The 16,803-nt window shown below is 43.4% G+C and overlaps 2 protein-coding genes across 2 annotated transcripts in view; both read right to left on the bottom strand.

Annotated features, from left to right (window-relative positions):
- Positions 1–4,725, bottom strand: part of znhit1 (zinc finger, HIT-type containing 1) — a 33,452-nt gene extending 28,727 nt beyond the window's left edge. The window contains exons 1-2 of the mRNA XM_084327435.1: positions 4,692–4,725; positions 3,700–3,873 (exon numbers count right to left, since the gene is read on the bottom strand). Coding sequence (XP_084183561.1) covers positions 3,700–3,873; positions 4,692–4,716 — 199 coding nt within the window. The 5' untranslated portion in view covers positions 4,717–4,725. The remainder of the gene's footprint in view (positions 1–3,699; positions 3,874–4,691) is intronic.
- A 4,123-nt stretch (positions 4,726–8,848) lies between these two features.
- plod3 (procollagen-lysine, 2-oxoglutarate 5-dioxygenase 3) overlaps positions 8,849–16,803 on the bottom strand; it is a 113,243-nt gene continuing 105,288 nt past the window's right edge. Inside the window, exon 19 of the mRNA XM_084327317.1 lies at positions 8,849–10,450. Within this exon, the coding sequence (XP_084183443.1) occupies positions 10,295–10,450 (156 nt within the window). The 3' untranslated portion in view covers positions 8,849–10,294. The remainder of the gene's footprint in view (positions 10,451–16,803) is intronic.

The raw sequence follows: 16,803 nt of genomic DNA, 5'->3' as shown, positions 1-16,803 counted from the left end.
GCAGTTAGTATCGAAGATGGTAACGTTACACGCTGAAACTCACCCCAGTCTCCGCGCGCCGTTGGGCGATCATCGTCGAGTAGAAATTTTATCATTATGGGATATATTATTACCCGGTCCATCTCCAGCTTGTATAATGGTATAATACGTCCAAATCAGTTGTTTATCGAGTTATTGGCAATCGATCGCTATGTAGAGTGACGAGCTAGAGTGCCGGAACCTATCCCGAGTGGCCGGAAGCAATAGGGCCGACCAGCAAAACCTCTACTGCGCTTCCTGTTAAGCAGTTGCGCCGATCGGCCACCAGATGGCGCTCCTGAACCGCCAGAGAGCTCAGTGGGTCCTGCTGGTGAATCTCAGGCCAGCGGAGGGGGAATATGAATCCGATTCCAGATTTTGAAATATTGATATAAGGACGCTGTACAGCGTCCCCCGGCAACTTTAGCATCGCCAGCAAAGACGTTGTAAATCGTTTTTAGGCAGTCAAAGTGTTAATACAAGGAGTCAGATCAATTAACTATTTGGGACTTTCTATTTTATTTAGAAAGTTCTTAAATCAGAATGTCCCACCCAATACTCAGCTGTTAAAAACGGTTCACCAATTTATTAGTAGAGATACTTTTAGAACAATAGCCTGATGCTGTATTGTCCATGAGTTGGGTGGACGCATGACCGGAGCGCGCAGAGAAGAGAGAGAGAGAGAGAGAGAGAGAGTGAGAGAGAGAGAGAGAGAGAGAGAGAGAGAGAGAGAGAGAGAGAGAGAGAGAGAGAGAGAGGAGAGGAGTGTGTGTGTGTGTGTATATGTGTGTATGTGTGTGTGTGTGTGTGTGTGTGTGTGTGTGTGTGTGTGTGTGTGTGTGTGTGTGTGTGTGTGTGGGTGTGTGTGTGTGTGTGTGTGTGTGTGTGTGTGAGAGCGCACGCTTTGCGTAGTGGGCGTGTCAACAGTGTCAGCTGAACTCGCACCAAACAAGGCATGGGGAAATAGTCAGACAGACATCCCAGAATTATTTCATAATACAAAGTTTCTGAATGGATCATTTGGATTAAACCAAGTTGTATGCAGCGATGACCGGTCTTTCCCCGCGGAACACAAGTTACTTAATGTTACACGGGTCGCGCTATGCATGCTTAGCTTGCTAACGTTAAGATAGGAGATAGCAGTGTAACTTAATGTTACACACGTCGCGCTATGCATGCTTTTTTCGAACGCTTCGTTCTCTCCGCTATGATGAGCTCTGCTCTGCTTCAGCATGGACAGCACCTCTCAAGTACCGTGTGTGAGTGTCAGGCGTGAGTGTGTGAGTAACAGCACCTCTCAAGTACCGTGTGTGTGAGTGTCAGGCGTGAGTGTGTGAGTAACAGCACCTCTCAAGTACCGTGTGTGTGAGTGTCAGGCGTGAGTGTGTGAGTAACAGCACCTCTCAAGTACCGTGTGTGTGAGTGTCAGGCGTGAGTGTGTGAGTAACAGCACCTCTCAAGTACCGTGTGTGTGAGTGTCAGGCGTGAGTGTGTGCGTAACACGGACAGCACCTCTCAATAGGCTTGGGCGGTATGACTTTTTTCATACCGTTATACCTTGATTACCTAATACCCCGGTTTACGGTATATGACGGTATGACTTTCATTATCATCAGCGGGGGGGGGGGGGGGGGGGGGTGGCAACCCGTGTTACCAAGTAACAAATCACGGAGATGGCCAGTTCTCCCGCAGCAAGCTAGTGCTAACGTTAAGCTCTCAGAATGCTAGCAGTTCTCCCGCAGCAAGCTAGTGCTAACGTTAAGCTCTCAGCTCTCTCGTTAAGCTCTCAGAATGGTAGCAGTTCACACAACAACAACACACACTATCGTCACAACGCTTTACGGTATTTTCACAGCACTGTCGCAACATTACCGTAAAGCGTGAACACCGTTGTGATCATACACAACACTACAGTTAGCTCTCCGAATAGCCAGTTAGCCCGCAGCACCAGCAACGGTAAGCGTGTCTCATTTAATTTCACTCACTGAAGCGGGGTTCCCCTCCTCCTCCTCCTCCTGTGTGTAGAGACAACCAGCTCTGCATGGCTCGCCCCACTAGTGAGGACTAGTCTCGCCCTCTGCTGGCGCGTGTGTGCACTACAACAAAACTCCGTTTAGACGGTATTGATTTTCAATACCGTCGGTATTTCGAAATACCCCGGTATATCCTAATACCGTCATACCGCCCAAGCCTACCTCTCAAGTACCCGTGTGTGCAGGGAACAAACTTAACTTTTTGACTTACCAGCCATTTGGCTGGTAGATTTTTAAAAGTACAAGCCGGGCAGATTTTTTACTAGCCAAAAATTATAAATAGCTTTTTAGTATATCGCCATGTGTTATTATTACATATAATACTCTCATATGCTATTTTCAATTAATATCATAAACAACATAAGGAATATTAGCATAATTTTGAGTGGACTGAAGGAATGAGTCAGCGTTAATAGTTTTAAATGCAAATAATTTATTGAAACATAGAAGTGGGGTCGGGACACACATTTTATTTCAATTTTTTTTAACTGTTTAACCATGTAGTGTAGCACTTTGGGATCCCAGTGAACAAAAAGTGCATTACAAATCCAATCTATTATTATTATTATGTGTGGCTGCCGCCCTGGTGGACATCTGTGCTCTACTGAGTGCACCTTTCTAGTCTAGAGAGAGAGCGCATTTTGTCAACACAAGTTGGAACCCTGAGGAAGCGATATAAGGAAACGAATTGCTCCGCTAATCGCTCATGTTGACCCCGCCCCCAAGTCGCTCACCGCTCACCTTGAATCGAGCGCTCCCCGCTCCCCGCGGCACATCGCTTGGCAGATTTTTTTTTTTTTTTGGGAGCATGGTGTAAATTAGCTCAAACAACAGTCTACACCCCCTGGGCCCCTTAACAATTGTTTGTATTGAGCCGCATTGTAATTGTACCCATTCTGCAATGTTAAATAACGTTGTTTATCCATTCACTAGCTCTATTAAGCGATGATAGCTAGCCTAGCCACAATGCTATGGTCGCTGCCATTAACGTTAGCATGTAAGCTAACGACAACAACAATGGCGTCAAAACTTTTTCTAACAGAATGTGAGTGACAAAGCCTGAACAGGATATCACAGGTTCACCCTTCTCATTGGTTGAAAATGGCCTTCCTGTTTGTACATCGCCATCTGTTGCTTTGGCATTGTACTACATGTAGTATATTACATCAGTGTTAAACCACTGTGAGCGGCCTGGAGGGAGTGGATTGGAGGAGAAGCGGTAGATGCAGTGTATTTTGTTAGCCGCCAGGTGGCGGGCAGACCTTAAATTCTAATCGCCAAAGAATAAATCTACAAGCCAGTGGCGCTGGGCGTGTAACTATTTTGTACCCTGCGTGTGTGTGAGTGTCAGTCGTGAGTGTGTCAGTAACAGCCCCGCTCCTCGGGCAGACGCCAGACGGAGAGAGACCGAGGGAGACGGAGAGAGACCGAAGATTTGCGATGTTTAAATTCCTCGGAAAAGAATGAGTGAAATGCGAATGGGAGGGTTGAAATCGGTACTCGCAAAGGTGCTCCCAAATATTTTGTTCTACTCGCACAGGCAAAGTTCTGGCACAATATGCGCTGCCCTCATCGCCCTGTACAGCCCTGCCTTGAGGTAGAGAGTAATGGAGAGGTTGATGGTTCAATACCCCGCACCCTGCTGTACCTGGCTCCTCGGTCTCGCTGAAGGCGGGCAGGCGGGCGGTGGGCCCCGGGTGGGGCAGCGAACACAGAGGGTCGTCCTGGAAGTTGTCCTTCTCTAACGCCTCCAGCTGTCTGCTCAGTCTCCTGTGTCTGGTGGCTTCATCCAACACACGCCTCTGACCTGCCTCCACCCTCGCTGCAGAGAGAGAGAGAGAGAGGGGGGGGGGGGGGGATAGGGAGGGGGGAGAGGGGAGAGGGGGGGGGGAGTGAGAGAGAGGGGGATGCAGTCAGACCAGAGAAAGACGTTCGTCTTGTTTACATCAGGGTCCCCCATTTTCAATTCATCAATTCATATGCCATAAATGTTGTGTATGTCATATTCATATATGTTATGATGAATTGAAAATGGGGGACCCTGATGTAAACAAGACAAACGTCTTTCTCTGGTCTGACTGCATCCCCTTAACAATTGTGTGTATTGAGCCGTACTGTACTGTACCCATTCTGCAATCTAGTAATAAAGTTTTCATTCATTCAATAGGATTTCCACGTCATTAGCATTAGCTGGACGGCTATACACGGCTATACACTCCTTTTCTGGACACTTTTGTATCACAAACAGTACTGTATTTGCAAATCTGATGTCATAAATGTATAGATGTAGCAGTACTGTCTATCTGTATGTCATGTATGTCATATATGTTATGATGAATTGAAAATGGGGGACCCTGATGTAAACAAGACGAAAGTCTTTCTCTGGTCTGCATCCCCTTAACAATTGTATGTATTGAGCTGTACTGTAGTGTACTGTACCCATTCTGCAATCTGTTAATACACTTTTCAATCAATCAATCAAACGTCACTACAAACAAAGCAGCGAGCTAGAAAACCACTAAACGGCATATATTATTATATTATATATATTATTCATATCAAATCCATTATTTCTCGGCAGCAATAACCCAGTTTGAGAGAACTACTGTCTCCATGATAAACATTACAGCTGCAGCTCACCAGACACTTTCTTCTCCAGCACCATGTTGACTGACGTCAGACGGCGAGCGCAGAGGGACAATCAACTGGAGCTTTACGGAGCGCGTGTCGCCACCTAGCGGACTCCTCTCGCAACAACCATCGACATGCAGTTGAATGAATGAAAACTGTATTACCAGATTGCAGAATGGGTACAGTACAGTACGGCTCAATACACACAATTGTTAAGGGGATGCAGTCAGACCAGAGAAAGACGTTAGTCTTGTTTACATCAGGGTCCCCCATTTTCAATTCATCATAACATATATGAATATGACATACACAACATTTATGGCATATGAATTGATGAATTGAAAATGGGGGACCCTGATGTAAACAAGACGAAAGTCCCTCTCTGGTCTGCATCCCCTTAACAATTGTGTGTATTGAGCCGCACTGTTAGCGTCTAAGCGCAGTACAAAGGAGCAGTAAAGTGCATTGTAGTGTACACAATTTTAACATTGTGTATATATGAGATAGGGTGACCATATTTGGCGTTCTTGTATGAGACCTGGTATAATGCTTAATTCATTGTCTCTGTCCAGGTCCCCAGTCTGTGATCTTTGTATCCATTAGTCCATCTTGTCTATCAAACTATCCATCTATAGTCTATCTATCGTATTATCTCTCTATATCTAAATGGACCATTTATATAGTGTATTTCAATTTGTTCCTCACATTCACCCACCGACAGCCAACCTGCTCATCGGGAGCAATTCGTTTTTTTGGTTGTTGCTCAAGGACACTTCAACGCGCTGCCGGGAGGAGCGGGAATCGGACCGGAAACCTTCCGATTACCAGACGACCACTCTACGTCCTGAACCACTGTCGCCCCCCCATCTAGCTACCTATCTTATTATCCATTATCTATTAGTCCATCTATTTGCATCACTGTTTATTTAACTACTACCTTATTTGTATGTAAATGTTCCATTTTACAGTTATACTAATCTGTAAAGTAACATTTTCCAGTGGCATAATTACCTGTAAAGTAACATTTATGAAGTAATGTTGACCCCATGGACCGGGACACAAAATCCCCAAAGAAGTTTGACCACACACACAAGCATACAGAAAAAATATTTATTAAAATTTGAATTACTTCTCAATTGTAATAAATCATTTAATGCAGTTTTTTTTTACAAAGCCTTGAAAAATAACAAGTCATGTAGGCAGCCAGGCAGGGAGTAACGACTACGGATACAAAAATAAAAACAGAAAATGTAAGATATTGTCATATGAAAATCTCCCCCGTTAGTGTCTTCCAATGTCCCCATGCACCATCTTTATTATTAACATAATTATATACAGCTCCACGTCGGCCCCCAGGCCTCACGATGCAGAAACTCTTAGTCGACTAATAGTTTAGTTGTGAATGTGTGTTTATTATATTCAGCTAAGAATTTCCTGAGTTGAGCACAGCAATAATAATAATCAAATTACTCTTTTGTGTCTTTGATATAGATGTACATCACATTATGTGTTAGATATGGAAATAAATCTTCTCCTAGTGGACTGCATGGTAACAAGGAAACCATAAAAGGAGGAAGGGTCAACAGCCTATTCTATTGAAGCCTGTATTAAAATTCTAAATATACAAGCTAATATACAAGCTATGAGTAAATATACATCAACCAGTATATCAAACGTTAGCCAGTGAACAAGGCAACACATTGCAGATGATTCTGACATCCGAGGTAATAATAATAATATAAAACAGTTTAAAGGAGCGCTCACAGGAGATGGCTGATCCCATTAACTCAATGTGCGTTCATGCGCTACAGTGACGTGATGACCCTTCCTTCTTTTATACATTCTTTGCATGGTAACAGGAAGTGTGATAACATTTTCAATCTATTCTCAAATATTTCAGAAAATGTTTTCTTGGATATTTGACTCATTTGCTTTTTTTTATCATGAAATCAAACACCACAATAAAAAAAGAAAAGTATCTGTAGATACGAGAACACTAACAGATCAATTATTGATATACTGCCCAGCCCCATATCTAGAACTTAAAACCCACTAACAACACTGTGGAGGCCACCAGGTGGCGCTCTGACCAGACCACGGTCTCCATCTCACTGAACTGGGACCGGGACCAGAAACACCAACAATAATACATCAAAACATTTGATGAAAAGTTTTAACAGATACAAATATAAAGGCCTCTTTCATAACCATTGAAACATGATGTGGACCATTGGAGTGTCAGAGACATCTCAGCCTCCTCAAAGAGACATCTCACTAGTAGAGACATGTGACACAGCAGTCTCTGGATGATGATGTCATCATCTCACTAGTAGAGACATGTGACACAGCAGTCTCTGGATGATGATGTCATCATCTCACTAGTAGAACACATGTGACACAGCAATCTCTGGATGATGATGTCATCATCTCACTAGTAGAACACATGTGACACAGCAGTCTCTGGATGATGATGTCACAGGTTCACTGCTGTTCTCCCAAGAGCTCATTTAACATTCATTCATCATTTTAAGATGAAAAAAAAGTTGTACTAGAGTGACATATTACTTTTAAGGAAGACATGAGTTCATATTACAGCTAATTTCAGACATTCTGCTAAATCCTTTAATAACTCATCAATCAACTAGTGATTATAATTCTGGAAGTCAATGGATTGGGTTTGAGTTGTAGAATGTTCCAGAACATTTAAAATTATTGTTGTGGAACCTGATAGAATACTTCAGAACCGTCTCTTCAGATCTAAGAGGCGAAGAGGAACAGAAACTTGGTGACAATCAATGTTAAATTAACACACACACACACAGGAGGAGTCACAACTCTTCTAAATATATACCCTTGTTTGGCAACATTCCTTCTCAAGTGAATCTTAATGGATCAGATATGAAACACTGTATAACAAAATGGTTTAGCTGAAAATCAATCTCTTGAGTTGAACTGAACTCAAACCAGACACAGGCCGACATGTCAAATGTAACAAGGCAACATGGTGAAGACCTCCGACCTCTGACCTCTACTACTACTGCAGCTACTGAAGACATGACCTTTACTACTACTGCAGCTATTGAAGACATGACCTTTACTACTACTGCAGCTATTGAAGACATGACCTCTACTACTACTGCAGCTATTGAAGACATGACCTTTACTACTACTGCAGCTATTGAAGACATGACCTCTACTACTACTGCAGCTATTGAAGACATGACCTTTACTACTACTGCAGCTATTGAAGACATGACCTCTACTACTACTGCAGCTATTGAAGACATGACCTTTACTACTACTGCAGCTATTGAAGACATGACCTCTACTACTACTGCAGCTATTGAAGACATGACCTCTACTACTACTGCAGCTATTGAAGTGGCGATGGTGTGTAGTGAACTATTGGAGATCATTATGAAGAGGAAAACAAGGTGATGATCCATCCATGAGGTGTGTTTTCACCAGACAGTAAATCATAAACATACTAAAGTCAAACCGGCCGAGGATGTAACGTGATCTGCTCACCGCGCCCCACCGTCGCCAGAGCCAGAATATTTCACTGAAATGTTCAGCGATAACGACAGACAGCGAGATTACCGGAGAGCCGGAATGGATGCCGAGTCGAGAAGCGGGTAAGAATACCCATCGTGATTTTGTGAATAGAACAATCTATGTATCAACATGAGGCGTTGGCCCTTGACCTGGAAATGTATTCGTGTCGAGCAACAAGCACGACCTGCACATGCTGCACACAAAAGATGCGATATCTCTCTTCCTAGATATTGGGCATGGATTTTTTTTAAACGGGCCACTCCTTAGGCTGGGGTTGCGCAGGAACGGCTGTATGTAGAAACAAACGGTTTGTTCCCCGTTGGGAGTATAAATATAAGCATTTCAAATGAGCCATAGTACGTCTCCATGGCTATAATATAGAATATACGATGGGTCTACAAACATCGTTAAAACGGTCTGAAACGCTGGCGCCAGGGATTAAAGATGGGAAAACAGCGTGGCGGTCAATGAGTTAACAAGCATATCAAATGGACACGTCACACATCTTCCTCCTCCCTCCTCCCTATACCCCCCACCTCCTCCCTATACCCCCCCACCTCCTCCCTATACCCCCCCACTTCCTCCCTACTCCCCACCTCCTCCCTATATTCCCTCCTCCGTACAGTTTAGTAGATAAAGTGATCTTCAGTCTGAAATGTTGGAGAATATTTTAGCTGACAATGTTGACATCACTACTGTAGTGAGAATTAAATGACTCGCGTGTTTAGATCAGCTGACGTGGTGACTCACGTGTTTAGATCAGCTGACGTGTTGAGACTCACGTGTTTAGATCAGCTGACATGGTGACTCACGTGTTTAGATCAGCTGACATGGTGACTCACGTGTTTAGATCAGCTGACATGGTGACTCACGTGTTTAGATCAGCTGACATGGTGACTCACGTGTTTAGATCAGCTGACGTGTTGAGACTCACGTGTTTAGATCAGCTGACATGGTGACTCACGTGTTTAGATCAGCTGACATGGTGACTCACGTGTTTAGATCAGCTGACATGGTGACTCACGTGTTTAGATCAGCTGACATGGTGACTCACGTGTTTAGATCAGCTGACGTGTTGAGACTCACGTGTTTAGATCAGCTGACGTGTTGAGACTCACGTGTTTAGATCAGCTGACATGGTGACTCACGTGTTTAGATCAGCTGACGTGTTGAGACTCACGTGTTTAGATCAGCTGACGTGTTGAGACTCACGTGTTTAGATCAGCTGACGTGTTGAGACTCACGTGTTTAGATCAGCTGACGTGGTGACTCACGTGTTTAGATCAGCTGACGTGGTGACTCACGTGTTTAGATCAGCTGACGTGGTGACTCACGTGTTTAGATCAGCTGACGTGTCCAACATGCGCTGCCGAGTTCATTAGAGGTCGAAAGAAAAAAACATGTTAATCTGTCACACATATTCACTTGAGACATGGACACACACACACAGCTACAATACCCTTTGCATGCACGCACACCAGTATAGAAGGATGTAGTGGTTGGTGTAACAGATGGGACCAATCTAAAATCTTCCCTCCATGTTAAAGGGGAACGTCACCCATTTTAAGAATTCACATAATGGTCTGTCTGTAGTGTGTCTCAGGACAGTTCAGTCAGTATGTTCTTCCTGTGTCTCAGGACAGTTCAGTCAGTATGTTCTTCCTGTGTCTCAGGACAGTTCAGTCAGTATGTTCTTCCGGAGGACAGTTCAGTCAGTATGTTCTTCCTGTGCCCCAGGACAGTTCAGTCAGTATGTCCCAGGACAGTTCAGTCAGTATGTTCTTCCTGAGGACAGTTCAGTCGTTCAGCTCCAGACTTTATATCTGATGACATCACTAGTAGTTTGATTCTTACTTCTCTGGTTTCTGGCTTTTGGATGAGTAGCTCATGCTCGCACATATTGATTGACCCTTCCTTAGAGACCATGGAAATTGTTAATTTGGGTGCAGTTCCCCTTTAAATGCTCCCGGTCCAGGTAAACAGGAACAGAGATGTAGACAGTAGACTAGTCTACACACACACACACACACACACACACACACACACACACAGAGTGTCTAGGGGTCTACGAAGGAGACCATGATGTAGCGGGTGCCCTGCGTGGTGGGCAGGCCCTCGTGGTAGTGGGTCAGACGGCCAGGATGCATGAAGGACCAGCCCTTACGAGGAGCCTCCACGTTACAGTCATAACGCAGGAACCGGCAGCCACCACCCTGCAACACAAATACATACATGTTACATACATGACCCTGGAATACATACATGACCCTGCAACACACAAATACATACATGACCCTGGAACACATACATGACCCTGCAACACACACAAATACATACATGACCCTGGAATACATACATGACCCTGCAACACACACAAATACATACATGACCCTGGAATACATACATGACCCTGCAACACACAAATACATACATAACCCTGCAACACACAAATACATACATAACCCTGCAACACACACAAATACATACATAACCCTGGAATACATACATAACCCTGGAATACATACATACCCCTGGAATACATACATAACCATGGAATACACACAAATAGATACATACCCCTGGAATACACACAAATACATACATAACCCTGGAATACACACAAATACATACATAACCCTGCAACACACACAAATACATACATAACCCTGCAACACACACAAATACATACATAACCCTGCAACACACACAAATACATACATAACCCTGGAATACACACAAATACATACATAACCCTGGAATACACACAAATACATACATAACCCTGGAATACACACAAATACATACATAACCCTGGAATACACACAAATACATACATAACCCTGCAACACACACAAATACATACATAACCCTGCAACACACAAATACATACATAACCCTGCAACACACACAAATACATACATAACCCTGCAACACACAAATACATACATAACCCTGCAACACACACAAATACATACATAACCCTGCAACACACACAAATACATACATAACCCTGGAATACACACAAATACATACATAACCCTGGAATACACACAAATACATACATACTGTAATACACAACCTTGGAATACACAGGACATTAATATAGATGACGTATTAAAAATAAAAGTGTTGCATATTTATTGCGATTTTTTAATCAAACGTTTTCAAGTATTAACATCACTAACATGTCACAAAAGCATGTAGAATGTATATTATCGAGACTTCCGGTATGAGAGCGGAAGAGTAGCACGCATGCGGTGAGGCTCCTGGTCAAAAGAGTGAAAAACGGAGAAATAAGGACCCGAAAAGTGATTAAAAATGAAGATGCAAACGAGAAGGAAGGAGGAGAAAACAATTATGAAGGAAAGAGAAATGGAGGACTCACAGGAAGAGGAGAGTTCGATGGAGCAGAACCCCCGAGGCGAGACCGAGAAGAGGCAGGCGGAGGAAGGGGGAGTTTCGGCTGAGACGGACAAGGGAATGCCAGGATGGGCCGAGCTCATGCAGGCCGGGATATTGGCGACCATAAAACTGAACTCGGACACGATAAGAAATTATATTGGGAAGTTACGGGAGGAATTGAGGAAGGAACAGGAGGACTTCAGAGGTGAAATGAATACAGAACTCAAAAGGGTGGATGAGAAGATGGCAGAACAGGACAGAAACGTAACAGAGGTACAGACTAGAACGGCGCAAACGGAGGAATGGAACACAGAGATACACGAGGTGTTAACGTGTGCGATTCAAAAACAAGAACAGATGGAGACAAAGATATCGGACATGGAGGGGAGGTCACGGAGAAATAACATCAGAATATGGGGATTGAAAGAAGGAGTCGAAGGGGAATCGGTGATCCAATATGGAAAAGCTTATCAAGGAACAACTGGAGGAGACAGGACTGGAAAAAATGGAGATACAGAGGGCCCACAGGGCGTTGGCTCCGAGACCGAGACCGGACAGACCTCCGAGGGCGGTGATTATTAACTTTGAGATTTGAGATTAAGGAATTGATACTCAGAACCGCGTGGACCAAGAAGATAGAAATCGAGGGGAAAAGACTGTCGTTTGATCACGATTACTCGACAGCGGTGGCAATAACACGCAGGTCCTACGCGGGACTGAAGAGAATTCTGAAAGAAAACGGAATGAAATTCCAATCACCCATGACCTCGCTAAGGATTCACTGGAAGGAAGGGACGGTGACGTACGCGACGGCGCGGGAGGCGGCGGAGGAGATGAGGCGACGGGGGATGCAGATGGCGGAGGACGGAGAAGGAAGGAGACAGGAGGACCAGACGCCGAGCCTGCAGCAGAGATTGGAGGGGGCACGCAGATGGACCAGAGTAGGAGATCGAAACCCGGGAGAGGAGGGAGGAGAGAGGAGAAGGCCGAGGTGAGACGTGACAGACCGAAGGCGGAGACAGACGAGGAGGCCAGAGACGGAGAAGGAGGGGAGAGGAGGCGGGAGGAGACGAACGGATGAGTACACGCACAAGAGATTGAAAAAACTATCCAAATAGAGACAAAATATAGAAACTGAAATAACATATACATAAACACACATTCCCAGGTAGAGGCAGGATATAGGAACGAACATAACGTATACATGGACACATAATACACATGCTGATGGAGGAAATAAATGGAAATATAATTAGGTATGATAGACGGAACACAGAACATATTGAAACAAATACATAGACACACGCTGCGAGTAACACAGTTGGAAGGGATTAAGGGGATAAATGGACATCACATAGAAAATAGAGGGGAGGAAAAGAAAGTAAAAAGGGGTACACAGAAGACACCACATACGGGTTTGGGAGGAAGGAGGGACATTGGAACATATGAGCCACATTGAGAGGGACCTAGGAAATGGGGGTCTTTGATCAGAATGAAGGACAGAGCGCTTTTGACCAGGAGCTCGACAGCAATAAAAACAGTAAGAAGGCTGGACAAATATGACGAGCGGTTGGGGGTAAAGGTTTCAAACCCCCAAGCCATCAGGAGGAGGCCTCTCACTAGGAGAGCAATTACTCCTCACCCACCAGCAGGGGACAGGGGGGGACACAGGGACCCCCCGAACGCCTTGGGAGCACTTTATGTAAAGTTTATGTTTTTTATTTATGTTAATCATTATATGTATTCGGTGAAGAGAGCGGAGGCTACAACCGGAGGGGGGAATGAATGTGACATGGGGGGGACTGACAGACGAAAGAAGAAGAAAGATGACAATGGTTAAAGGTATAAAAATGATGTCGTTAAACGTTAATGGAATGAATAATACGATAAAGAGGGGCAAAGTGATGTTGAAGTGTAAAAAAAGTGAGATGGAAGTGATTTTTCTGCAGGAGACAGATTTGGTAGCACAGGATCATGAGAAACTGAAGAGATTTGGATATGAAAATGCATACTATAGTTCCTTTAAACGGAACCTGAGGAGAGGAGTAATCACGTTAATCAAAAACAGTCAAATTTGAATTGATCAAGGAAGTAAGAGACAAGGAGGGAAGGTTTGTTCTGGTGAAGGGAAAAATGGAGGGTCAAATGATTACGTTAGTGAATGTTTATGCACCCCCAGAGAGTGAGAGGGATTTATATGAGACCATTTTTGATATGATAGTGATGGAACTAGAAGGGATATTGATATGCGCGGGAGATTTTAATGTAGTACTGAATCACGACCTAGACACCACGAGTACTAGAAAAGGACGGGCACCAGCGTTTCCGTTAGCCGGTAATTACCGGTATTTGACCGGCAAAATCTGTTGAAGTCCGACATATTTTTTTTTTTTGTATTTTATTTTTTTATTCTTTTTTAAACAAACATATAAACAAACATGACAACACACGATAAGATATACAAGCATTAATTGTCAGGGCACATCCAATGGGATCACCTTTTGGTTAGTTGTTTTATATAAGATATACCCATAATACCTGTTATCTAAAAAAAAAACCTACATACATATGCTCAGCTCGAACCCCCCCCTCCCGGACCCCACCTTGAGAAGTACCTCCACTATCCCTCGCACCTAACCAGACACTACCATTATAAGCTAGCTTTTATTCTCTCCACCACTTCTAACCACATTGACATTTTGGATTCATTGAGACCCAGAATTCTTGCTGTAGATATTTCATGGTAAATTACATCGAGATATGTAAGAAACCAAACTTTACGGCACATTTTTTCCGGTTGAAACCAGCGTGATGCAATCAGCTTTTTGGCTACTGTGATACCCGATAAAACCAATCTCTTTAGCTGTGGATTCACTGCAAACTCAAAAACATCATTCAACAGCAATACCGAGGGGTGTACAGGTATATTCCAAGATACGAGTTTTGATATTTGTTGGGTCACATCTTTCCAGAATGCCTTAACTGGTGAGCAGTCCCAATACATGTGCATAAATGTCCCTTCGTCCCCATTTGTACATTGGGTGCATTTGGAATCTTGTTTGAGCCCCATTCGGCACAGTCTTATAGGAGTCAAGTATGTCCTGTGAATATAGTTAAGATTGATTTGTTGATGATCCGGGTTCCTTGATGTAAGTCGGACATTTGCCCAGGCTCCTTGCCAATCAAAGTCGTTTTCCAGGTCTGGTATATCCCTCCTCCAGACAGAGTCAAGTTGGAGGGTTTCATACGAGGACGTTAGTAATTGATGATAAAATTCTGAAACAAAACCTCTCGATGTCTCTCTTGAGTAGAAGAATTTGTGGTATCTGTGGTGTTCAATTGGTCTGTCTAATGGAACACCGTGAGACTTCAAACATAGCTCTAACTGTTTGTGAAAAAGCCATGTGGACTTGGTGAGATTAAATTTTTTGCGTATTTCTTTATCACTACAAAAACCCTGTTTGTTAAAAATATCCCCTAATGAGTGTATGCCTTGCTCTTCCCATATAGGGAATCTTATAGGTCGTTTTCCAATTAAGAGAGCATTGTTATTGAATAAGGGAGTATGATTGTGCCATTCTTGTGGGTTAGGATTTTTTTTTTGTGATTCACGCCATATCCGGATCGCATGAGTAATTATGGGGCCAAATTTTCGTTCACAGTGCTTGATTGGTAGTTTAGTGTATGCTATGTCCTTCAGTCTATGTGGGGCTACTATGTTTTCTTCTATTTTCCTCCAAGATGCTAATGCTTGGGAGTCAAACCATGTTGTCAATGGACTTAATGAGTACGCCTTAAAATATAGGAAAAAATCTGGAAATGCCATGCCACCATCTGCTTTATTTCTCTGTGCGGTGGATCTTTTTATACGTGGTGGTTTGTTATTCCAAATAAATTTGTATGTGGAGGAGTGTAATCTTTTCCAGTAACCCTCTGGAGGGGGTAACGGTAGCATTGAACAGAAGAAGTTGATTTTAGGTAGTACATCCATCTTAACTATTGATATCCGTGCTTGTACTGTGTTCTTAAGTTTTGCCCATCTATCGAGGTCGTCTTTGATTTTGTTTTGGATTTTTGTGTAGTTGTGCTTCACCGTTTGTCTTATGGTAGGGAATATTTCCACTCCCAAGCATCTGAAATGTTTTACCATCGGTATCTGTCCTGGGAGGGTTGTATCTTTTTTTGCAGGGGTGTTAAGTGGAAGGAAAGCCGACTTCGGCCAATTTATCTTAAATCCCGATAAATCACCAAAGTCCTCAATCAACTTGAGCAGATGAGGCAATGTGGTGTTGGGGTTTTTCATGAACAATATTACATCGTCCGCATATAAACAAATTTTTTGTTGTGTGCCCTTGATTACGATAGGTTCTATGGATTGGGATTGTCTTATATATTGTGCTAACGGCTCTAATGATAGATTGAACAGACCGGGACTAAGAGGACAACCCTGTCTGGCAGAGCGTGATACCGGAAATATTTCAGAGATGATTGTGCCTGTTATAATCATGGCCGATGGGTCTTTGAAGTCAGACATATTTAATCTCTCCGGTCTTAATGTCCGGTGAAAATAATTCCCTGAGTCTAAGCACAATTTGATTATTTGAATTGTATTAAAATAGGCTAAAATTAAATAGCCTATGCGATGAACGAAACAATCATTACATGATTTGTTTCATCGTTGCTTCTAATAATGACAACGACGTTGTCAGCGAGAGCTTAGTGCTGGGTGTGCGAACTTTTGTGAAGCTGCAGAGCCGGAGCAACAGCAGCACAATGCAGTACTCCAGCAGTACTCCAATTCAGCCATTTTCAATTCAATGTTGGGTGGGGGGCACTGTTGTGCGGTTCCCAGAAAAGAGCCAATAACAGCTGAATCTGCTGCTCTGCAGCGCCATACTCTCGCAAATAAGTCATTGGGAGGTGGAGAGAGAGAGTCGTCACGTAGACCCACGATAATGTTGCCGTCTCTCTCTGCCAAATTTCTCAGTTCTTCGCTTGATTAATTAATACAAATGTCCAATATAACGGAATTCGTTAGCTCATAAAAATGTGATTATAACAGACTGTTGTTTATTAATGTCGGGCGACTGCCCACAGACACCTATTTGATTTAAAGTCGGCAGCAGCACGAGTCTCGGGACTTATTTTATTTGGAATATAATGA

The sequence above is a fragment of the Notolepis coatsorum genome, assembly GCF_963971535.1.
Source record: "Notolepis coatsorum genome assembly, chromosome: 13".
NCBI classification, from domain to species: Eukaryota; Metazoa; Chordata; class Actinopteri; order Aulopiformes; family Paralepididae; genus Notolepis; species Notolepis coatsorum.
The sequence above is the reverse complement of the archived record's forward strand: the minus strand, read 5'-3'. Positions and strand labels throughout refer to the sequence as shown.